General features: G+C 42.4%; 1 protein-coding gene across 10 annotated transcripts in view; it reads left to right on the plus strand.

Moving 5' to 3' along the window:
• Nucleotides 1-6,415: 6,415 nt before the first annotated feature.
• BCAS1 (brain enriched myelin associated protein 1) overlaps nucleotides 6,416-25,156 on the plus strand; it is a 65,960-nt gene continuing 47,219 nt past the window's right edge. For all 10 annotated transcript variants that reach the window (XM_076010855.1, XM_012752225.2, XM_076010858.1 and 7 more), the window contains exon 1: nucleotides 6,416-6,997. In XM_076010855.1, the coding sequence (XP_075866970.1) occupies nucleotides 6,431-6,997 (567 nt within the window). In that variant the 5' untranslated portion in view covers nucleotides 6,416-6,430. The remainder of the gene's footprint in view (nucleotides 6,998-25,156) is intronic.

Genomic DNA, 25,156 nt, shown 5'->3' on the forward strand with positions numbered 1-25,156 from the left:
CTCCAAAGTTTAGCTGTTACTGTTCGCTACATCCCATGTGAATACAGCATTTTCATCACTAAACGTCCAGACATCTTGCATATTAAGGTGATAGCGGAGAATACTTTCACAATGCTGCTGCAACTTGTTCCTTTCTTTTATTTATGCTAGAACTTCTTGGTGAAGACATTCTGGCTTTTTAATGCTGAGATAAAGAGCATGAAATGCCATCATTCAGTGAAATTTTCAAATCTGACATCTTCCTCCAAGCCATAAGTATCTGCCACATGTACCCTGATTCTAAGACCTTTAAAACAACAAATGCATTTGCACAACAGAAAGCCACAGTTGTTTGAAGTGTCATTTGACTCTTGCGGCAGGCATGACCATAAAAGGGTCATTTTTGCATAACTTTTTGAGGTCTTCATCAGTTTTCCTTTGATATTCAAATATAATTCTCTTTTGAAGAACTTACTGTGTTGTGTCACCATCTACTTTCCCCTCTTCTTTGGTGAGCCACGGTGGCGTGTGAGATCTGAGCAGCTCACCAGCACTACTTTACGCCTCTGCAAACTCCTGCATCTTATGCAAGATTTGCAATTTCCCTTCGCAATGAGTGTGCCTCACACGTCCACTTTATTCAGCCTTTATCCTGACAGATCAGGATATTGACACAGGGACAGTGTTACGTAGGAAGGGGTTTTGAGTGGGGAATCATTTTCATAAGAGGGTACTTCCTTTGTGAGTAAAACTATGAAGATAGTTTCTGCTTCTCTCTTTAACCTTAAGGACTAGGAGGATTTGGATGAGGCATTCTCAGAAGGTAGCACTCCCATCGCCAGCACCATCGTTATTATAAGGACTGCTGGTCCCACTGCTGCTCCGATCGTGTGCCTACTAAGTGCTTGCTAGGCTATGCCCCGTGCTCTGTGCTCGCTGCCTGACACACCTATTGCCAGCTACCGCCAGAGGCACTGGGGATGCAGCTGTGATCAGAACAGACCAAGCCTCTGACTACTTGGGGCTTATATTAATATATAGTAGGAAAGAAACAAGTAAACGAGAAATTAATGAGATTATTTTGGAGAGTGATGAATGCTCTGCAGATTCCAGAGGCTGAGTAGGGGTGAGCAGAGATGGTTACTTCAGACAGGGTGGTCAGGAAAGGCCTGACTTGACCTGAGGCAGGAGGTAGCCATGGCAAGATCTTAGGGAGAGCATTCCCAGGTGGAAAGAATAACTAGCACAAGGGCTTCAGGTGGAAGCAGGTTGGTGTGTTGAGAGGCATAAGGAAGAACACAGTGTGAGCTGAGTTTCTAGAGGGTCTGGTCCACGGCAAAGAGTTAAGATTTGATTTTAATTGCAGTGAAGTCTTCTTTGGATGGTTTCATGCAAATGAATGACATGGTCTAATTTTTGTTTACAACAAACAAAAAATGATACACCAATGTTTCCCAGATGTGAAAAAATACAGCTTTTCCCCCCCTTGTACATAGTTATTGTTTTTTTTTATTGGAAATCTAATTCCATTAACCAAACTTTGTCTGCTATGTTCATCTTTCCTCCCTTTTCTTTCTTTGTCTCCTTTTCTTGCTTCTGTTACCACATGTTGTTAACAGTTTGAGCTTTGAAATCGGGCAAACCTGGGTTCAAATCCTAAATCCACCACTTAAGAGCTGGACAATGTTAGAAGAGTGACTTGACTTCTCAGAGCCTCAGTTTCCCAACCTGTGAAATGGGAATGACACTTGTAGATTTTCCTGTATTGCTAAAATGAAATGCCTGTTGTTACATATAACATTTACCCTATTGCTGGCATGTGGGAAGCCTTCAATGCACGTTAGCTATTGTTTTCACAGTTGTAGCAAGTGACAATTTTAGCTTTGGCACATGAAACAGAAAAGCAAAACAAAAAGATAATCCTTCCCCAGAAGTTTTGAATCTTGTAATACAAACATGGTATGTGAGTGTGCATATATGTTTAAATATATAGTTAGAACTCTGACAAAGCAGCTTGTTTTGATGAGAATACTTGGCACTTTAAGAATGATCAACATTCCCGAAACTTCTGTGGCCCAGATTCTTGTATTTCTGAGGATAATTGATTCATATCATTGCCGTTTTTAAAAGTCTTCCCAGAGCACTCAAGTTTGTAGGTTAAACTATTGGAATAATTTCTTTCTTTATGGCTTGTATTTAAAAATATAAAATTATATTCATAGTGATAATACATAAATATAACGAAAACAACTACTGTTTACTGAACACCTACCATATACCAGCCTGTGTTAAGCACTTCATGGGAAATATTTCCTTTTTTTTTTTTTTTTCATTTTTTTTAATTTCCAGTAATTATTTCTTCGCTAAAATATTTCCTTTAATCCCTACACTTCCCCTTGGAAGAAGGCAGTGTTATTTTTATCTCCATTTTATGAGAAAACTGAGGCACAGCAATGTGAAATACCTTGCCTGGGTCACCTGTTAAATAAGTGGGGGGTTAAGAGTCAAAGCCGGGTCTCTCTGCTCCACAATCCAAGTTCTTAACAGTTACACAAAGATGCCGCTGGGAATAAGCTCTTGATGTGTATCTAGGTAAAATGACATTCTTTAAAAAAACGACTACAGTACAAAATATTTTTTCTGCACTGAAGAGATCAAATTTTTCAACTCTATCTTCTAAATATTTGGGAACTGCCAGTTTCATTCTTACTTGATTTCTTTTTATCTTCCTTAAACTCTTCTTTTTTTTCTTTTCATGAAAAGTAAACTCCCTTTGGTATGTCATCTTTTTTTTGTATGCTTTATGAGAAAAGTTTTTATTGAAACCATATTTCAGATGGGCTTCTCCCAAGATTTTTCACAGGAACTGAAAGCTTAATTTTGGTCTTCTAGAAGGAACTTTTTATTCTTTCCATAATAATATGAAGATATAATGCAATAATGTTTGCATTATTCATTGTTTGCAATAATGCAAGCAATCCCCATCTTTGCAAGAGTGTACAGCCTATAGCTCCAACGGCTGTTCTTCCTAATCACTCACAAAGATTGGTTGTGTGTGTGTATGCTTGTATTAGAACATGTTTTATTTGTTTGTTAATGTTTATCTAAGGTCTCAAATGACTGTCATCTCTTTTTTCCAAGTGGATTTTTGCCTTCACTTTTTTTGAGAAGACAAAGTGTTTGTGGGTGTTTTTCATTTCTGCCCAGCTCCTTAGAACTCACATTTTATTCTCTTTGCCGTCTTCCCTCCCATCCTAAATGCCTGCTAGACAGACTTGAAGAGCTTGGAGACAGCTTCCCTATGGGAGGATTGATTGCTACTAATTGACACGTGAAACAGGTATTGACGGAATCCCCGGAATTCGCTCCAAGTCACTGAGTATATGCTCAGTTTAAACTGGCCTAAGTTAGAGGAAGGTGATTTATTGGCTCATGTAATGCTAAAGTTCAGCTTCAGGCACAGCTGGATCCAGACGTGTGATATAATTGGGCATCTGCTCCCTGGATTTCCTGGCTCTGCTTTCATCTGTGCTGGTCCTCAAGTGTACGCCCTGTTAGTTTGCCAACCCAAGCACAACCAGTACAATTCTGCTCTAAGGAGTTTATCAAAAGTCACAGGATTGGCCGGGCGCGGTGGCTCACGCCTGTAATCCTAGCACTCTGGGAGGCCGAGGTGGGCGGATTGCTCGAGGTCAGGAGTTCAAAACCAGCCTGAGCAAGAGCAAGACCCCCGTCTCTACTATAAAAAGAAAGAAATTGATTGGCCAACTAATATATATAGAGAAAAAATTAGCCGGGCATGGTGGCGCATGCCTGTAGTCCCAGCTACTAGGGAGGCTGAGGCAGAAGGATCGCTTGAGCCCAGGAGTTTGAGGTTGCTGTGAGCTAGGCTGACCCCATGGCACTCACTCTAGCCTCGGCAACAAAGCGAGACTCTGTCTCAAAAAAAAAAAAAAAAAGTCACAGGATTTATTTTTATTAGTCCTTCTTAGGTCATGCGCCCACCTGGGAGGTGAGCGTCTTAGCAAGGGAAATAGAAGCCCCAAGTGATAGACTTGGGTGTACCCACCCAAGTTTGGGGACCAGAGCTTCAGTTATCATGAAAATACCATCTAGAAACTCAAAGTTCTTACAAAATATCAAACACTTTACCCATTCTCTGATATCGTGAGCTACTGTTTGGATCTGCTATAATCTATAAATGTGTTGAAGTCTAGTCCAGATACCTGGATATAAGGAATTTATCCTTTTTTCAAAGCAGTATATTGGCACGTTCTTAAAAGTCTGTCCATGGGAAGGGTTTTCGTTGTTGTTGCTGTTTTTCAAAGACTTCTCTGGCTGTAACACTCTTACTTACCACTAGCTCCTTCGGTTCCCAGCCAGGGGGCAAGGAAGAGAGGAAAAAGACTGAAAGAAATCAGTTGATGCTCTTGGCATTTTGAAAAGCCTTTCCTTGTTTCAAATCTTAGCCTCTCCCTTTTTGTCAACAATTTTCTCTTCTCCTGGAATGGACCAGCCCCAAGATTCATTTGTATTCACTCTGACACTCCCACCGCTCACCTCCTTATTCTCCCCCTCCATTCTTTAGTGTACTACCTACTACTGTTATGAATTCCTGGACCCCAAGAAAAAGGTTAAGAAGAGGTAGAAGGTACCGCCATTGTGCTGGCAGGGTGATTTCCTTGAGGTCCAGGTTTATGGGTTGTTCTGGACCATTTCTTCTCTGCTCCTCAGTGCTTACCGGGGAGCCGGCCATTCTGCACAAGAACCTAGCTCTCCCTCTCTCCTTGCTTGCTTGTTCCTGACTCTAGATGTTATGTGATACTAGAGTTTAGCAAAAAATTGATTGCTAACTAATGCATATGTGTGTGTGTGTATTCTTCACTACATATTAATAAGCAATATGTGCAGATCAAAGAAATCTCAATTCTTTCTTTTTTCTCGCTGTCTTTCTGCAAACAGACATTAAGAAGTGTCTGACTACAAATGTATCAAGCAAAATGCAATGTTGTCAAAGGCATGGGAGAAACCTTAAAAATAATCACACTATCTGTCAATTGTTAAGCATCTACTATGGGAAAGGCATTGTGCCACAACCTTTGCATGCATTTTCTCCGTTAAGCATTACAACAATCTGCAAGAGAAACACTAATATTCCCATTTTACGAACTAGGAGATTCAATGATTTTTAGTGATTATCCAAGATCATACAGCTCATCCATAGAGAATCTTGATCGTTAACTGTGATTCTAAAATTCTTGGTATTTTTTTTTTCCTGAGTATTGCACTATTTTGTAAAAGGGACCTAGAACAGACGGCAGTTCAATTAGGTCAAGGCAGAGGTCAAAGCAGAAATGGACGTTGAAAACAGTGCCCCTCCCTGGAGGAAGCGACATGACATCCACAGACTCCATCTGGGGGGGCTAACCCTGTGCCTTTCATTCCACGCCCACCCGAGGGCCAATCTGCCTTCTTGGGTGGACATCTGCTCTTTCAGCCTTCAAAAGAGAAACTTTCTGAGTACTGTTTTACTTTCTTAAATCTTCCAGTATTTTTAACAGTCTATGCTGATACAAACATCATAGTAGACAGAGAGAGCATGAATTTCAGAGTCAGAATTTCTGCCTTAAGCCAGACTCTGCTACTTACCAGCTTGCTGGGCAGCCCTGGGAAGGTGAATTGACCTCTCTGACTGTCAGTTTTCTCACTCTGAATAATGACAATAGCTAACACTGGTGACATTTATGGAGCACTTAGTGTATGTCAGGCACTGTCCTATGTACTTTAAGAATATTAACTCATGTAACCTTCATAACAAAATTACGAAGTAGGTTCTATTATTTGCTTCATTTTAGCAGAAATTTGAGGTACAGAAAGTCAGACAATTCGGATTCAAGTAGCTGTTGTAGCTCAGTGGCTTCTCCAAGGTGAGTGATTTTGTCCTGCAGGGGACTTTAGCCATGTCTGGTTGTCACGACTGGAAGATGCTACTGGCATCTGGCTGGTAGAGGCCAGGGATGCTGCTAGACACCCCGAGGTGCACAGGGCGGACCCCGTAACAAAGAATGATCTGGCCCCAAACGTCAATAGTGCTGAGGCCGAGAAACCTCGTTCTAGCTCCAGAGCTCCTCACCCCCGCCCTGCCTCAAACTCGAAACCCTGACGTTGTGCTTCGCGCAGGGTTCCCGTGGAGATAAAATAATAGATAGTTAACACTGAGCGTCTCTCCTGCAGCACCTGCAGCCAGTAACTTCCCAATCACGGGCTTTCCCGCCTCGCCAAGCTCCTCTCCCGAGGAGAGCGGGGTGAGAAGCCGTCTGCAGGGCGCACTTCTGCTCCGCTGACCGGAGAACAGCACAGGCCCCGTTTGCATTGCGGCCCTTGCACACAGAACGTCTGGAGTCCATTATTAGCCCTTGCATTTCCCAGCTTGGCTGAACAACCGCTGTTTATGTTTGCGTTCACAGTCGACTTGGGGATAAGCGTGAGGACGGATAATGCGGCCACTTCTTCCCCCGGGACGACGGAGACGAGTGCCGGGGCGGATGCCAGCGGGAAGAATCTTGGGAAGGCGGCCAGCCCCAGGGCACCAGCTGCTCAATCTCGTTTCTTCTTGACGCTCTCTCGGCCTGTACCAGGACGTGCCGGAGACCGAGCCACGGATTCATGCACTGCACCAGTGGGGCTTGATGTCAGCCCCGGCGGAGCCCGGGCGGACAAAGGCCCGAGTGAGCGCCCCGCGCTTCCGGCCGCAGCTGCGGCGGGCCCGGGCGCGGATAAAAGCCAGGAGCCCGGCCCGGCCCGGGACACGGCCCCGGACCCCGCGCCAACGCCGCAGGGAGCAGCCCCCTCCAGGCCCAGGGACCCCGGCTTCTTCGACAGACTCTTCAAACTGGACAAGGGACGGGAACAGGTGCCGGTGGACAGCCTGCAGGGAGCCGAGCGGGCAGAGCACCGAGACGAGCTGGGCGCGGCCCCCGCAGTGTCAGGGCAGGCCGAGGATGTCCCTGCAGGGCAGGTGAGTGTGCCAGGGGCCGAGTGCGCGCTCGGGGGCGCCCATGGGGGGAGGCCACTGCACGCATACCCGGTCGCTGGGAGCACCAGGCTCCATGGCAAGCCGTTGACCCTTCTAGAACAGAAAAGCACACTGCGGCATCCAGCCCCCCACAGAAACTTGGGTTTGGAGAACAGTGACAGCTGCAGCATCTGTTTTAGGTAAAATAAAAGAGGAAGTGAGTTGCATACAGACGGATGCGTCCTTCCATTTCTTCAAAGGCAGAAGCAGACAGGTTGCATTTTCCATCGTGGAGTCTGGCGGGAAAGACATTAGTGGGACAAAAATTGTTCCTAAGAGACCTGCCTGGTGTCTCGTAGTTTGTTGACATGCCACATGGTACAGGCTGTAGGTGGGACACCTTTCATTCCTTACTCTTAAGAGCCTGGATTGGTCTTTAACTATCTTTTGCACTGAGGTGTGGGTTTGCATAAAGAGCTTTTACGGCTCTGGGCAGAGTCTTTTGTGCACTAATTATTTTCCAACAACACGCACGGAGTAATACCTTTGTGAAAACTTAATTTTTTTTTTAAGGAAGAATATCCTGAATCAGTTGCTTTCTTTTCTGAGCCAAGAGAGGCAAGCTCTTTTTTGACATTAAAGAAAACATTTGCTTTTAACCTTGAGAGAGCTTGTTTATATTCAGGGCAGGAAAAGAACTCCTTAAATCAAGAAAGAAATAAAACTTGATACATTATATTTTTAAGGGACCCGTTTTCTTGGTTAACGGACTTTTAAATAATATCATTTCTTCAGAACTTGGGAATACAGTTAAGTGCCTCTAGTTGAATTTAGAACTAGGAAAATAATTAGATAGGCTCAGCTTTTTTATGACATCGTTGTGTATCACTGCTGTCAATGTATTTGTCTTGATGCCAACATGCTATGCACTGCCAAGATGCTAATGATAACACGGGCTGTCATTTATTCAGCACTTACACTATGCCAGGCTCTGTTTTACGCACATGAATTATTGTCCTTAATGAAAATGAGCATCACATTAATCTGCAGTTTTAATGTATCCAGGGTGGCATCAAGAATTATATTGTGAATATTGTACACCAGCTGAAAACTCTGGTCAGTTAAAATTGGGAAAAGATCATGAAACTGATGTGTTTAGGCTATTACTATCAGCATTCTTACTGTTTCCGTACATTTTGACTCAAAGAGCTTATTTTCAGAATTTCTTTTAGAAGTTTAAAAAATTTTCCTTCAAATGCCCACTTTGCAAAATGTGCCGATTCAAGAAGCCGGTTGAATAGCTTTCTGTATAGTTCAAAAGTAAGTCTGGGCCGGGCGCAGTGGCTCACGCCTGTAATCCTAGCACTCTGGGAGGCCGAGGCAGGAGGATCGCTTGAGGTTAGGAGTTCGAGACCAGCCTGGACAAAAGCGAGACCTTGTTTCTACTAAAAATAGAAAGAAATTAGCTGGACAACTAAAAATATATAGAAAAAAAATTAGCCGGGCATGGTGGTGCATGCCTGTAGTCCCAGCTACTCTGGATGCTGAGGCAGGAGGATTGCTTGAGCCCAGGAGTTTGAGGTTGCTGTGAGCTAGGCTGACACCACAGCACTCTAGCCCTGGCAATAGAGTAGACTCTCTCTCAAAAAAAAAGATTGATTTGAAAAAAAAAGTAAGTCTGGCAATGCATCTGGGCATCTGTTCTTCACCGTGTGACACTGTTCCAGGCACAGGTGAGGCACAGGGACCACAGCACTGGACAAGACAGGGTCTCTGCCAGCGTGGAGTTTGCTGTCCAGCGAGGGAAGACGAATAAATAAACCTGCAATTGCAATGCAGGGAGCCAAGAGCTCTGCTGGGGAAGCAGAGTGTTGGGAGGATGCCCAGGCTCGAGGAGAATTAGCCTGGCTTGCCCAGGGAACATTCCATCAAACATAAAAACTAAGAGCCTGAGAGTTACTTGTCTGGGGGTTTATAAGCCAGACAACGGTGTTATAACTGGTCATTAATATTCATGACTATTTGAGAAACTGTTTGCTACTTGTGCTTGCGTGGACAAACTCTTGCTGAGTTCTCATAATTGGTCGTGGGCTCCTAAAGCCATTCTGAGGTTGTGATTTTTTAACAGCCATGTGTTTCTTTTGCCTGAGCTTCTAAAGCCAATCCACTGCCTGAGTTAGGAGAAGATGGAGTTATTTATGGGGAAGCAGTGAAGGACTGTGCCTTACCCGTCTTTGGACAGGTGTCTAGTGACCCATCCAAATCCCCATCTTCATTAAGTAAACCGGTTCAGCATCTGATAACCAACCCTCAGATGTATTTAGCCATAAAACCCCAACACACTCAATCTATTTCTAGTCTAGGAAAAGTTTTAGAGTTGTACTTTATTAACTCAGCTTCCTTTATTGAAAAAGAACTCTTAGGGACAGTACTTCCATTTGAGGGGAATGAGTTCCAAAATGAGATTTGTGTCATAAGGGGCAGGGATTGTGTTGGGAACAGGCAGGTACCTAACAGAGCCAAGCCCATGGGTAATATTTTGAGGTTATAATAATCTCTCAAAGACTCCAAAAAAAATGGTAACCTGTCTTCCTTCCTGAATGAGTGAGTTAGCCCCCTCAGATTCACCAATGAAATCTGCATCTGATATTGTTAGACTACAAATTTCCAGTTTTCATTGGAGGTATCATCAAAATTTGAAATATGGGCCGGGCGCTGTGGCTCACGCCTGTAATCCTAGCTCTTGGGAGGCCGAGGCGGGCGGACTGCTCAAGGTCAGGAGTTCGAAACCAGCCTGAGCAAGAGTGAGACCCCATCTCTACTATAAATAGAAAGAAATTAATTGGCCAACTGATATATATAGAAAAAATTAGCCGGGCATGGTGGCGCATGCCTGTAGTCCCAGCTACCCGGGAGGCTGAGGCAGAAGGATCACTTGAGCCCAGGAGTTTGAGGTTGCTGTGAGCTAGGCTGACGCCACGGCACTCACTCTAGCCTGGGCAACAAAGCGAGACTCTGTCTCAAAAAAAAAAAAAAAATTTGAAATATGGAATGCCCACTGTATACTATATACTTATAAAACATGGAAAAGTTGTGAAATAGCCTTTTCTCCTTCAGCCTGTGAACTTGTGGATATTCAAATATCTGCAAGGATTTTTAACAACAACAACGAAAAAAAAAAATAAAACAGCCTTCTGATTATCAAGTTTCTCATCCGATCCCTGGATTCACATTATTTGGAGGAAAAACCCAATTGTTCCATAAGTGTATTAAGAAAATCCAGCCCTCAGAAAGTAACATGAATAAAACTTGGCAATCAGTGGCTTTCTTGGTGGGAGCACAGCATTATGTACTGATGGCCGTCAGTGTATCGATTCAGAATTCTCAGGGTAAATCATGCCTTGGGCTTGACGGTGTCAGCTGCCCCTCAACACACACCCGCCCCTCCCCCCAGTTGCACTGCATGCTCCTGGCTCGTTTGGAATTCCAACCACAAACCCACAGAGCTGTGAATTGGGAGAAAGATGCCACCATTTCATTCTGGGGGAAACACACAAATCTTCTGTGTTTTCAGAACGACAATCTTATTTTTGTGCCTTATAAAACTACATTCAGAGCATAGCATAATTAAAACAAGGCAAGAATTCATGAACAAATGAAGCATTTACTACATAGGCCAAAGAAAAGATAAATTATATGCCTGAAAGGTTTCACTGAGCTGTGATTCACACAAACCAATGTGTTGGCAGGGATGAGATTTTTTTTTTTTTCTTTTCCCCCAACAACTGAACCATAGCTATAAGATATGCATTGAGAAAACTCATCACACACACAAAAAAATGATCACATAATGAAAATCTGACCTTTCTTGGTTGAAAAAAAAAAAAAAACCCACGAAATTTCTGTTATCAATGCACTGTTTCCAGAAGTGTCTTTGTGTTGTGTAAAGTGTTGCTGTGTACAGATTCATAAGACTGACTTAGAATGTTCCTTTTCTTTTAAAAATTTGATTAAATGCTGCAGTTGTCATTTAAGCACCAACCTTCTGCAAGGCCTTTGAAAGATAAATCATGTTCCTAGTCCTTCAAGGAGCATGTAATCTAGTAAGAGACATAATTTTTTAGGGGATGTTGTGATAAGTGTGTTGGTCCTCAGATTGGCTCAGACTACAGATGGTAACAATATTCAGTGTTGTTGCTTCTCCTCTTCTTTTCTCTCTTGAACACTAGCCATCCAGGTTTCTGTCAAAGTCTGCGTGATGTTGCACCTCCCCCCGCCCCAGCTGCCAAATCCAATAAGTCTCAGTCCTTGTCCTACTAGATCTGACGTCCTGGTCGAATCTGATGCAGTGGGCCACGCCTTCCTTCTTGAAATGACATCCCCCACTTCCCTGGCCACTCCTCCTTAATCTCCTTTGCTGGACCTTATCCTTCAAATGTAGGACTTCCCCAGGGTTCAGTTCTTGGACATCCTCTCTGACTATCCCTACTTCCCTGAAGATCGCACCCAGCACCATAGGTTTAAACAGAGCTATGCGCTGACAAGTCCCAGGTTTGTAGCTCTAGCCTAGATCTGCCTCTGAAGTCCAGACCTGAGTATCCAGCTGCCTCCTCTTCCGCATGTCTGCTTGAATTTCTGCATCTCTATCCAAATGTTCGCTGAGCAGCTCAACCTCAGTATGCCCAAAACTGAACTATTCCTTCACCCCCTAACAATAACAAGAGCAAAATGCCCACCAGGTTAATTCACAGGGCTCCCATGTCAGTTCATGACAACTCCGTCCTGCCGCTGCAGTTGGTGGTAGAATTGGAATGAAAAAACCAGGGTCTCTGAGTCCTTTTTTTCTACATGGGATTAAGTAGTGGATGAAAACAGCCTTGCAGTCAAGTGTGCTCGGTTTCCACTCTGCCTTTGCCACTGTGTAACCCGGGGCCAGCTTCTCAGTCTCTCTGAGCCTCAGTTTCCTCATCTGAAAAACGAAGATGATAGTATCCAGCACATGTTCGCATCTGTCACACTTGTGAAAAGTAAATGAGATAAGCCATGTGAAGTATTTAGCACAGAGAAATTGCATTTTGAAAAAAAGAAAACAGCTAGCCTAGTATTGTGGGCTTTCTCCCTGTCTACTACTCCATGTTTTAGATTCTTTTACTTTTCCCTTCCACAGACCTCAACCAAAACTCACAGAGATGGCACAGTTGAATCTTATTCAAGAGCTCTTTAATCAAAGGCACAAGTCCTCACTTGGGTGAAAACGGTGCAAAGATTGTAAAATTATTTCAGGAAAAATAGAAATTTAAATGACCACGCCCACAAGCCTCTGTTTCTTTGTCTGACATTTAAGGGTCTCCACAGTCTTTTCTCTGCCTATTTTCCACTACATTTTCCATTACTCCGTGTAATTTCTCCAGTCAGTATGCCCAACATATGACCTGCACAGATGCCATCTGTTTTCCCAGTGTTTTCTCTGCCTGTATGTGTCTCACTCTCTGTCTGTCATAACTCGACTTCACCTTGAAGCTGACCAGACACCTCCACTCCTGGGTGGCTTCTGACAACAGAATCCTTCTAGTGTTCTGTTGTATGCTGTATGTTAATCACAGTCTCTGCCCAAATCACTTTGAAGGAATCATCTCATTAAACCATCAAAACTTACAAGGGAATTCCTATATTTTCACCATTTTAGAGATGAAGAGATCAAAGGTTTAGAGAAACCTTGTCATCTACTCTTGTCGCACAGCTAAAAAGTAGCAAAGCCAGACTGGTCCATCTCCACAGCTCATACTCTTCGATGCACAACGTTACTATTTTTACCAATCATTTGAAACTTGTGTGATAAGTTTGCAATTTACAAAAAAATTGAATAAATATTAATTTGAGGGCGTGCAATTCAAAATGTAAGTATATGCACAATTGGAAATACCAAGTTAGTCCCAAATTAAAAATGAAAAAAAAAAGAATCACCTAATTTCAATGTTAGAAGGCCAACTGAATTATAAACCATGTTTTTTTAAATATTGTTCTGTTTTTACCTCATGGCCACAAGAACATGCCACTTCAACTGGTAAAGAGATCTATCCACCCAAAAGACTTGTCAGTGCAAAAAAAAATCAATCTTAAATTATGCAAGCTTTGTAGTAAGCAAGGTCTTCAGCTATAACACTATAATTTCGATGCATTTAGCAATAAGAAACACTTGATATGTTTGCAGCAGCAGAGGTGGTGTGGAAATGTTAGAAGACTGAGTGACCTGGGTATGAGTCCAGACTCTACTACCTGTGATCAAGTCAAATAATAATTGCCTCACTTTTTAATAATTCATTATTTCTAGGCTGTGTAGTAAGCATTTTTCTTACATTATCTGCTTTGATTCTTAGAACAATACAACCAGGTAGATATTTTATTGCCATTTAAAAGACGAGGGAACTTGGGCTCAGAGAAGTTAAGTTACCTATCCAAGGCCACCCAGCTACTTGGTGGCAGAATTGGAATCTGTCACCAAATCCTGTTTTACTCAGTCATTTCAAAACCTTGTGTTTTGGCTGGTGTGGTGGCTCATGCCTGTAATCCTAACACTCTGGGAGCCTGAGGTAGGAGGATCACTTGAACTCAGGAGTTGGAGGCCAGTCTGAGAAAGAGCGAGACCCCGTCTCTACTAAAAATAGAAAAATTAGCTGGGCGTCGTGGCATGCACTTATAGTCTCAGCTACTCAGGAGGCTGAGGCAGGAGGATCACTTGAGCCCAGGAGTTTGAGGTGCAGTGAGCTATGATGATGCCACTGCACTCTACCCAGGGTGACAGAGCAAGATTCTGTCTCAAAAACAATAAAAACAAAAATAAGCTTGTGTTTTCATTTTCAAAAGGAAAATTCTACCTGTCTTAGGGTTCTTGAAAGGCTATAAGATGATACAAGCCATCAGTAGTAGTAACATTAAATAAAACAGTGTATTTTCTAAATTGTTAGAAACTTAGACATGAAGAATTATGAAATAGAGCAAATGGTCTTGCAGTGTGTTGGAGTTTGAGTATCATTTAGGGATTACTAGTATATCATTTTTACTTTAGCTGTAAGAAAAACACACACTAAAAAAACCCCACCCAATTATAGTGGTTCAGTTAATGAGGAGAATGTACTATTTCTTGCACATAAGAACTCTAGAAGCAGGGGAGCTTGGAATTCCAACTCTTCGAAGCCTCTGATATGTTGATCTTTATTCACCAGCATCCTCGATGTGTTGGCTTGGTTCTAGGTTTGGCCCAAGACTGCCATGGTTCCAAGTACTGCATTTACAGGCATACCTCATTGTATTGCACTTTGCTTAATTGCACTTTGCAGATATTGCATTGTTTTACAAATCGAAGGTCTGTGGCAGCAAGTCTGTTGGCACCATTTTCCAACAGCATGTGTCTCTGCATCAGCATTTTTTTTTATTTTTTTTTTGAGACAGAGTCTCGCTTTGTTGCCCAGGCTAGAGTGAGTGCCATGGCGTCAGCCTAGCTCACAGCAACCTCAAACTCCTGGGCTCAAGCAATCCTCCTGCCTCAGCCTCCCGAGTAGCTGGGACTACAGGCATTCGCCACCATGCCCGGCTAATTTTTTGTATATATATTAGTTGGCCAATTAATTTCTTTCTATTTATGGTAGAGACGGGGTCTCGCTCTTGCTCAGGCTGGTTTCGAACTCCTGACCTCGAGCAATCCGCCCGCCTCGGCCTCCCAGAGAGCTAGGATTACAGGCGTGAGCCACCGCGCCCGGCCCAGCATTTTTAACAATAAAGTATTTTTTAATTAAAGTGTGTACATTTTTAGACATAATGCTATTGCACACTTAATAGATTACAGTATAGTATTAACATAACTTTATATGCACTGGGAAAAACTTGTGCAACTCGCTTATTGCTATATTTGCTTTATGTCAGTGTCTGGAACCAAACCTGTAATATATCCGAGGTGTGACGTAGTCATAATGCCCTAGCAAATAAAAGAGGAATTTCCTAAGATTTACCCTTAGATCCCGTTGGTGAAATCGAGTCACAGATCTGTGTCCAGGTGTAAGGGAGACCTGGAAGGCAAATATCTAACATTTTCAGTTTCTTCAGTAGAAAGCAAGCTCTGCCAGCAAAGACGGTATGCCACAGATAGAAACCAGATATATCTTTTCTACGCAACTTCCTATTTGGAAATGATCAGGTAGATGGAACAAGTAGAGGCTGCTACCGTACCCCCACCATGCTAATTCATTTGCGCATACACATTACATTAACTTTCTAACTTGACTTTGACACCCCCATGATTGAAATATCTAGTGAATTGTGTTTTCCAATAAATGTCCAAAGTAAATTTTGAGTTGTCTTACTCTCTAGTATTTTATCCCATCTAATTCACGCCTTCAAAAGTTACAATAACATCTATAATTTATCTTATCAAGTGTTTACGAAGTCACAGAAAGGTAAAGTAACTTGTGCAAAATCATATAACTAGAAAGTGGCAGAGCTGGAACTTGTGGCCAATGCCCACACACTTCACCACTTTGTGTGTAAGTTCAAAGAGAGGAAACACGTTAAAACTTTTGAAACATATTACATCTTTTAAAATTTCCGAAACTAGTACTTCCCAAATTGGTCTGTGGAACATCAGAAATAGGGCTCTACCATGAAATTATTTTAGAAAATACTATTTGCTTTATACTCTATACTGAAGATTCACAATGGACATCAGCTTAATAAAGGCCCTGAGATGTCTGCAGCATGCATGCCTGCTTCCCTTTGTTTACCAAGCGTTTCTCAGACTTAATCATCCATATAGCTATTAGCCGTCTAAATAAGTATGGCGTACCTTCCAAGGAACGGTCCTTCCAGGAAATGATGAGCTAGGCATTTAGACCAGAAGTTGAAAACTGGCCACCTGTAGAATGCACCTAGACTCAGGTATGTTTTATTTTATACACTATTTTAAATAATATTTTAATTAATTGATTATACTTTAAATCAATAAAATTGACTATATTTTATAATGATGTTATTAATATAATTCCATATTTTGGACATTTTGGAAAAATGGAAAGTTTTGTGTTATATTCCCAGGTGGGATGTGAGCTGGGGCTGTCCCTCAAGATGGGGCATCCACCTGCAGTTCACCCAAGTCCCCACCCCTCCCCCACTGGTTCCCGGCAGTGCAGCCATGTGAGGTGTCCCTAGTCACAACACTTGCATTGTTCTTTTTCTTGTGCTGGAGCCGAGAGTCAAGCAAACATACCCATCACAGACTACCTCCTGCACAGTGCTCACCACAATTTGAATCTCCTTAGGCGACCACCTGGTTCCTAGACTATAATTCCAGCCTGAGAGTCAACCGGGCAGCAGGTGTTAGCCAATAAATAGGTGGAGTGGTGATTTTCATTTTTTCATGCAACAAACATGGGATTGCTTTCTTCATGTCAGGAATGAGTGGATAGCAGTGTACTTTATGGGAACTAACAGTTCCACAGTGGATAGAACAGTGTACTTCATGGGAGCTTTCATTCTAACAGAGAGACCAACAATAAAAAATAAATAAACAAGCAAGCAGTTAGTCCCAGAGTTTAAAAAGAGCTCTGAATGAAATACACAGACGTCTGAGATAGAAAATGAAGAGCACAGTGATATTCAAAATGGGTTGGGGGCAGAGACAGGAAAGAGTTTGGTCTCATCTAAAAATTCAGGAAGAGGCATGCGACTTTTTTTCCTTCCTCTGCACAGGCCAAGCAATTCTTAGAAAGTCTGCAGCCTGCTGTTGGCAGCATTCAAACTGTTTTCTCGCTCTTGGGAAGTGTTTGTTAAACAGACGACAAATGTGTTCTAGGCTGTGGGTTATTAGCTTTTGTATTTTGAGGCGTTTGTTTTTTTTTTTTTTAATGTTGGGTATTTTTCCTCTAATAAATGTGACCTGTCATCATCAGTCCAAAGGTTGTACGTGCAGGAACTATTCATGGCACAGAAGAATCCTCCCCCAATCCCTTCCGCCCAACATGGCTTACCCTGGGAATCCCTTTCCACTCAGTCTTTGCCCACAGAAAATGCATTTTTTCCATTTTAAGTCATACATAAGTAGACATTCCTTAAGAGTGTGCCAACTCGTGTGTCCTTAGGAATATCCCCAACGCAAAGACTGCTGCCAGAAAAAAAGAAGCAACAGAAGAACATTTTCCTTCCTTCATTCTCTCCCCACATTTCACTTGCTATTGGAAATCCAGTTGAGAAATTCACTTGCATGAGGATCGACCATGTGAAGGTCCCAAGTTAGACTTCTGCTTCCAACACCTGAGATGAGTCTTTAATATCCTGAAGTTACACCTAGAGAGTAGTAAAAAAAAGGTGGCAATGGTATGATATACAGAAAAGAGCATCACACTGATAATTGGTCCAGTCTAGCTTGTTTCAATTAAGATAAGCAGATAAAATTAACAATATTGCCTCCCTCTTCCCAAAGAGAGGAAGAAAAATGAATGAGTGGAACATTTTTAGATCTGTGTTATTCAGCTTAAATCTCCCTTTTAGAAAAGATGCCAAAGGACAATGAAAATCTGGATTTCATGGTTTAATATTTTTATGATATTTTATATCCCTCTGAAGTCTTAGATCGTAAGTCTGTAATTTCTCAATCAACCATCTGGACCCCTAGGAAATTTGTTTCCACCGTGGCACTTTGGCAGTATGCAATTTTAAAGTCTTAAAACACATGCTCTCTGAATGAGCAATTCTATATTTAAAAATGTGTTGATCAATAAATCAGTAGGGTGACTATAGTTTACAATAATCTATTGCACATTTCAAACTAGCTAGAAGAGAATCATTTGAATGTTTCTAGCATAAAGACAAATATTTAAGGTGATGGATATCCCAAGTACACTAATTTGATCTTTACAAATTATATGAATGTATTAAATTAGCACCTATACCCCCAAAATTATTTACCTCTATTATGCTTCCATCTGAAAATGTTGAAAATTTTAAAAATAATTTATTGAGAAAATAAGCAATATTTTATCCACAGGGCTTTAAAAAAGAATACCAGCATTGTCTGTAAGAAAAAAGCTGAGACAATCCAACAGGAAGGCTCTTATGTTGATCATGGTACCCCCTTATGCTGGACACCATAAACACTGATAACATAGAAACAGAATTTGACATGTGAAGACAGTCATAATATAATGTTAAATGAGACAAGCAGGTTTCAAAATAGTATACAGAATAATTCCAGTGATCTCTGCCTGCCTGCCCACCTATTCATCCTTCCACCAATTGTGAATAGCAGTTGTCTTTCATAATGGAATAATGGGCGCATTGCTTTTTATTCTTTGTTGGGATTTTTTTTTTTTTAATAGAAGTAGCAGTGTAGTGAGCTATCAATCTAAGTCACTAAGAGAATGTCACAGTCTAGGCAATTTCCTAATTTCTCCACTAGACTGCGTTACGAGGCTGAGGCATCCACAAAGTACCAGTGGCTTCGACATGAGGTTATTTTTCCTCTCATGGTAATTTCCAAACTATGCAGTCCAGAGCTTGTGTGGCAATTCCTTGTTCAGAAATAATGTCGACTTTTTAAATACACTCATAGAGCTACTGTGGAGTAAGCAGGAGACCAGAAGGAGAAATTTCGTTGTAGGTGGGCAGTTTTTGAGGCTCTTTCCTTACTGGCATTTCCTATGTTGCGTGAGTTGTGTTCTTTCCCTGTTTTTTCATGAGCTTAAAAGACGTGCATGCATTTTTATCAGTTGATGTGAGTTGGGTAAGAATAGTAAGAAAAATAAAAGTGCCCAGTTACCTATGTTAATATACATTTATTGATCCTCCTTCATGGCTTTGAGCTTTGGAGTAAAACAAAGTTAAAAAAAAAAAAAATCACAGTCTGGTTAGGAAATTTTGAGAGTCCACAAAGTATTTTTAGTATTTGGTCTCAGTGTTCCTTCTTGCTTGTTTGTTAATTGACTTTCCTTTCTAGGCAAATTGGAAGATAAATTATATCTTTAAGAATTAACCAAACCCCATTTTTCTTCCTGAACCTGACAATGGTTATGTGCAGGTGACAATGATCTCAGAAGAAGAAGAGTGAAGACTTCATGACTGTCTGGTGACTGTTGTTGCCTGGCACATGGAACCCTTGGAGCTAGTGTGACCTCCCAGGGGCAGAGGAAGCAGGACCTTCCCTTCGAACCCAGGCAGCGTGTGGCTCTCATTTCTAAAGTGAGATGGAAAGGAGTGAAGTAATGAGCTTCGGTGCCGTTCAGTGTTTTTCAGACAGATTGTCCTGTGTTCGGCTGTACTTTAGGCACTCATTCTTGGTAGAAAGGATTCTTGGTAGAAAGATTCAAACTAAAATCAGGGACACCCCATAAAGGAATCTAGATGAGACAGAGTCATCACGAATCATTCCAGACAAGGCCTTTTCTGGCCTCAATCAACCTGCCTTACCTTACATTTCCACTTTGACAATGTAAACCTTCCTTAAAGGAAGCTGAAATCCAGTTGACAATGTATAGTCCAAGGAAGGTGCCAGAAGTTCCACGTGGGCTTTATTATAGACAATCAAATTATGATGAGGCGGCCTTAGTTTTCAACATGACAAGGTATAATCACATAACTAGTGTTCCTCTCTGTTTGCTCTTTGAAGCCAAAAAACAAAGGAAAAATATATACATGCTTCTTACACGGAGATGAAAAATAAGAACCCTTAATGGGCACTTCTTGGCTTGAAAGAAGTTTCCAGGTATCTCCTGGAGAATGTTTCTGCTTCTGTTTAAAATTTCCGTTTGCTGAGAATGACTCAGAGAGAGGCGTAATGTGAATAGCACCGGAATATTTGTAGTTAAGGACAAAGATCATTCCACGGATAACACATTGAAAGCACAGGCCGCAAACTGGTAGACAGAAGCCAGATTTTCCTCCCAACTGTGTTTAGTTTTGTCCTTTTAATGCTTTTTAAAATTTTTAATTAGTCATGCCCATTTTGTTTTAATTTTAATAGGCAATATATTCACCTTGCTTAAAAGTAAAAATTATAAAATGATATGCTTGCTTACCAATTCCACCCAGTAGATACTTACTCTTTGTGTTTTTTAATGTAGGGTTTCCTTGGATATAGGCAAGCAAATGAAACATAAATTCTTACTCCTTCTTTTTTGCACACATGGTAATATAATCTACACTCTGTTCTAGTCCATGCTTGTTTTCTGTTAACAACACTTGGCCTGTGCTGACAGAGCTTCCTCCTTCGTGACGCCTGCAGAGTCTTCCATCGAATGGTCGTACCATGATTTGTTGAACCGGGATCCTATTAATGACCTTGGGCTGGTTTCCAAACTTTCACTATGAACCTCACTCAAGTGAGTAACATTGTACAGTTGTTATTTCACACATGTGTGAATTTAAGTTGAGAATCAAACCTTAGAAATGGCATTTCTGGGTAAAAGAATACATTCTTTCTTACGATTTTGGTAGATAATGCCAAATTGCGCTCCACTAGGCTAGAATTAATTGACATTCCTGTCATCCGGGCATGAATGCCTTGTTCACCCCAGCCTGTCGAATGGACGTGTCTGTAAACATTGGGATTTTCTGACTTTGCCATATTTCTTTTCATGACTTCTGGATTTCAAGCCATAGATATAACGGCCTTCTCAATCCAAAGTTAAAAGACTTTTTTCCATGTTTTCTTCTAGTATTTTGATCCATTTGGATTTTATCTTACTATAGGGCTGAATCACGACAAGTTAGTTGTTTTCTTTTTTCCCTGGTGGCTGCTCTGTTACCTTTGCATCTTTAATTTAAAAGTCCTTCTTTACGTCTATAGATTTTAGCTGTCATCTTTGTCATATACTAGATTCCCATTTTTACCCAATTTTACCTTTGGGTAAAATATATTGCATGGCTGATGGTCACAAAGTGGAAAAATATAAAGCAGGGAAGAGAGAGAGAGAGAGAGAGGAGGGAACTTAAACTAGGAAAGGCCTTGGTGAGAAGATGATATTTGAGTAAACACCTGAACAAAGGGACTTGAGAGAGTCGATGCAGCATGGTTCTTAAAGGCTTTAGGTCTCTGAAATCATTCTGGCCTGGGTCCAATCCCAGCTCTGCTCATGATGTTTGGCAAGTTATTCTTCTCATGCATCAATTTATTCATTAGTAAAACTGGAATTACAAATAGTATATACTCCATGGGACCATTATAAGAATGAAATGGGGTCTTTTTAACTGGTTGTCCAACTTACACGTGTAGCATTGACTGTAGCATTCTCTCACCCTTCTGCTGTCGGCAGGGTCCGAGGTCGTGTTCCAGTTTCAGCCTGATATTGGTGATTTGTATCTTCATTCTCTCGCTCTTGCTTCTTTTATTACTGTTCTTTGTTTCTAAGAGAGGTTTTCACTGATTCTTTGTCTCTCCCATGATGCTGTTGGTTTCATTCACAGGGCTTTTTATTTTGGTTCTTGTATCTTTCAGTTCTGAAATTCCCATTTTAGTTCATCTTTATGGCTTCTATTTCTTTGCTGAGGCCTTCTCTTGTTTTGTTTTGTTTTGTTTTATTTGTTTTAGGCACATTCACAATTGTTGATTAAAGCATTGTCATTAATGGCTACTTTAAAATTGTTGCCAAATAATTCTAGCATCTCCATGTTGGCATCTATGATTGCCTTTTTTTTCATTAACTTTGAGGCTTTCTTAGTTTTTGGTACGACAAGTGGTTTTCCATTGACATCTGGATATTTGTGTATTATGGGACTCTGGATCTTATTTGAACCTGCTGTTTCAGCTGGCTTTTCCCGACAGCACTCCATCCAGCAGGAGTGGTGGGGCTGCCACCCTATTACTGTCCCGTGGAGGCCGACGTCCAGCTTCCTCACCTGGCCTTTGGCGGAAGATGGAGCACGGTATTCCTGGTTCCTGCTGGGTGGTGGTGGGAGTCCTGTCTGTCCATGTGGTCCCCACTGATGCCGCACTGGGCGATGCTGACTCCCCTACGTCTCCTCTGACACCAGCCCCGTGGGTAGCGGGAGGAGCACCTCCTTACTGCCCAGTGGGCTGGAACCCAGGCATGCCACGCGGGCTCCGTGGGTGCCGTCAGGGGAGGGCTTGCTCCCAACTCGCAAGGATGAGCGTCCCGGCTCCCTACCTAGCCTCACAGACACCACCTCTGCTGGGTGTCGGGACAACCGTTTACAGCTTGAGAAGGTGGAAGTCTAGGCTCTCCGCCTGGCCTTCTCTGACGTGGGATGGGTGACGGTGGGGCCTCAGGTTTTTCTGGGGCATTTGGCAGGAGTAGTATGGTTATTGTCTAAAAGTTTGATATCTTGCTACATTGCCCTTTCTTGGTCCTTTGGTCAAAGACACAAGGCATTTGGGGAGGAGATATATATATATATATATGTATATGTGTATATATATACACACACACACACACACACACACACATATACATATATATATATGTGGGTTTTTTGTCGGAGCTCATTGGTGTTCCAAGTTGCTGGTTTCTTCAAATCCAAGTCTAAGGTATATGGGGCAAAAAGAAAATCCAAGGAGTTCACCATCATGTTGTTCCTAAGATCCCTCGCTGGTCTGCTTTCTGCTCTCCACCTTTTAGAGTCCTTTTATATCTATATTTATAAACAACTTCCAGCGTTTTCATTGTCCTTAGTGAGAAGAATAGGAGAAAGTGTGTATATTCTATCTTCCCGGAAGCGGAAATCTTATGTTCTTTTATAATGCTGATCTAAGAAGGAAAAAAAATATTTCAAAGGAAGGGCTCAAGTGTGTAGACAAGATACCCCCATGTGGTTATTGAATGAAGATGAGTAAATGAATGGCTAGAAATAAATAACTTGCCACTGGGTAACACCTTAGTTAGGCAGCGGTGGGGGTGGGGGGTGGGATTTCTCAGTCTAGATTTATTTCTTGTACCACTTTCATAATGGCTCATCTTCAAAACACCTGTTGAATTATTTGTGTAATATTTTTTGTTGTTTAAAATTTTACTTTATACTCATCTAAGCAAAAATATTTTTAATGTCAGATGTTTGATGCTAGAAATATTTTTCTAATGCACATTGTCCTAGTTCAGGCTGCTATCAAAGTGCCATAGACCGGATGGCTTGTAAACAACAAAAGTTGGCTTCTCACAGTTTTGGCAGCTGGAAGTCTGAGATCAGGTGCCAACACGGCCAGCTTCTGCTGAGGACCTGCTTCTGGGTTGCAGATTGCCACGTCCTCATTGTATAATGCAGAGGGCTGGTGAGCTCTCTGGGGTCTCTTTTACAAGGCTGCTAATCCTATTCATGAGGGCTCCACCCCATGACCTCCCAAAGGCCCCACCTGCTAATGCCATCACATTGGGGGTTCGAAGTTTAACATTTGTAGTGCTTAATAAATAGACATTTAAGTGAGTTAAATCGTACCTCAGCAGTGGGGCAGTCAACCCATATCAGTTTATACCGGGTTTCCAGATGCTACCAAAGCCAGAGGAGGAAGCATAAAATCTGGGAGTCCGGGTGCAATGCTGCCAGCCCCACTCCACTGTTGGGGGAAGTAGTCAAGGTAAACAGAAATGCCACGTGTTCAGATGGCTCCTCCCAACTCACATGCAGGAATTGTCAGAAATCCCTGGGAAGAGACAAGAGAATTTCCTTCTCTTCTGCTCTAGGTCAGGAAGTGGAGGCCTGGGGGCAGGGCGGGGAGGTGGGGAAGGCAGAACCCCAAGTCCTTGGGAGGAAGAGAAGGACTCTGTGGGGGAGGGAGAGGGAAGAGGATGGCCAGACCAGGAGGGGGGAAGTTGAGTCAGCGTCCCGCCTGTGCCCGCCTCCCTGCCAAGCTCCCCACTGTCGGGCCACAGCCCCACGTGCCAACCTGCTGGGCTGGACCCATTTTAGGTTCTCACCGGCCACTACCACCAGCGCACCAAGCAACTTCTCAAACCCAAAGTTGTGTCTGTGGGACCATTCTAGTGACATCTTCTAATATTTTTGCAAGAATATTTATCAAGTTTTAAATTTGCCTACCTCTTGACCCAGAAATTTCACTCTTGTGAAAAATAGAGACACACTTGAGTGATGAAAAATAAGTGTGGAAGGTCCATTTTAATACTGCTTATAACACCCTAGATGTAAAACTATAAGCACCATAAATGCCCGCCAATAAAGATAATAGACACTAAATAAGGTTACAGTCAAGCGATGGAATAAACGCCACCTGAGTGGTGACCATGCGGGTCTAGCTGTATTGCAGTGGGAAGAGGTCAGTGCTATTTTGTTGCATGAGAAAAGCAAGTTGATACAGATAGCACCACCCACTTATGTACAATTTTCATTTATTTACACCCATGATCCATTAAGTAGTCAAATGACACATTTACTGAGTGCCTTCCTCGCACCTCGCTGTCCCTGTGTACTTGGGAAAAACACGGAGCCAGGTAGGTATAATGCCCGTGTTTGTTGAGTTTACTGACAGGAGCATGAGCGAAGGCACAAGTACTGAGCAAGTAAACTAAAACGCTGTAGCAGCAAAGATTTTTGTAAAAATGTGCAAGGTGCCGCAGTTGGAGGTAATGACAAGAGGGAGCACATCAGGTGGGGCGTTAGGGACGAACTCCCTGAACAGGTGACAGTGGAGACATGAAAGGTGAATGGAAATTACCTGCAGGCAGACACAGGGCAGAAGGTTCCAGACACAGCCAGGAGGTTGGAAATAGCTTATGGTGTGTTTGAGAAACTCAAAGAAAATCGGCCAAAACACAGAGCGAAGGAGAGAATGGTACAGAGAAGGGGGAGACTTAGGCAGGGGCCAGGCCAGGTGAGCCATGGGAGACCCTGTGTCAGAGTTGGGGCTCGGCTCCAGGACCTTCAGAAGCTACTGGAGGGTGGGAGGAGTGGGAGGATGGGGTCTCTTGAGTAAAGAACGGATGGAAGGAGTTAAGAGCCCAAGACGACAGGGCAGGGGGCCGTTGCAGTCATAAGGTGGGGAGATGGCAGTGTCTTGTCCCAGAGTTGTGAGGGTGGACGGGGGGCAAGGATTCAGAAGGCAACCTGCCCTTCTGGGTGAGTTGGGGAGAAAATCTGTCCCCATATCACGTGCCTTGCACTGATAAATTCTCAGATCCCAAAGGAAGAATTTTAATGCCAGTAAAATTTTTTTTT

Source organism: Microcebus murinus, chromosome 16, assembly GCF_040939455.1.
Source record: "Microcebus murinus isolate Inina chromosome 16, M.murinus_Inina_mat1.0, whole genome shotgun sequence".
Lineage (NCBI taxonomy): Eukaryota > Metazoa > Chordata > Mammalia > Primates > Cheirogaleidae > Microcebus > Microcebus murinus.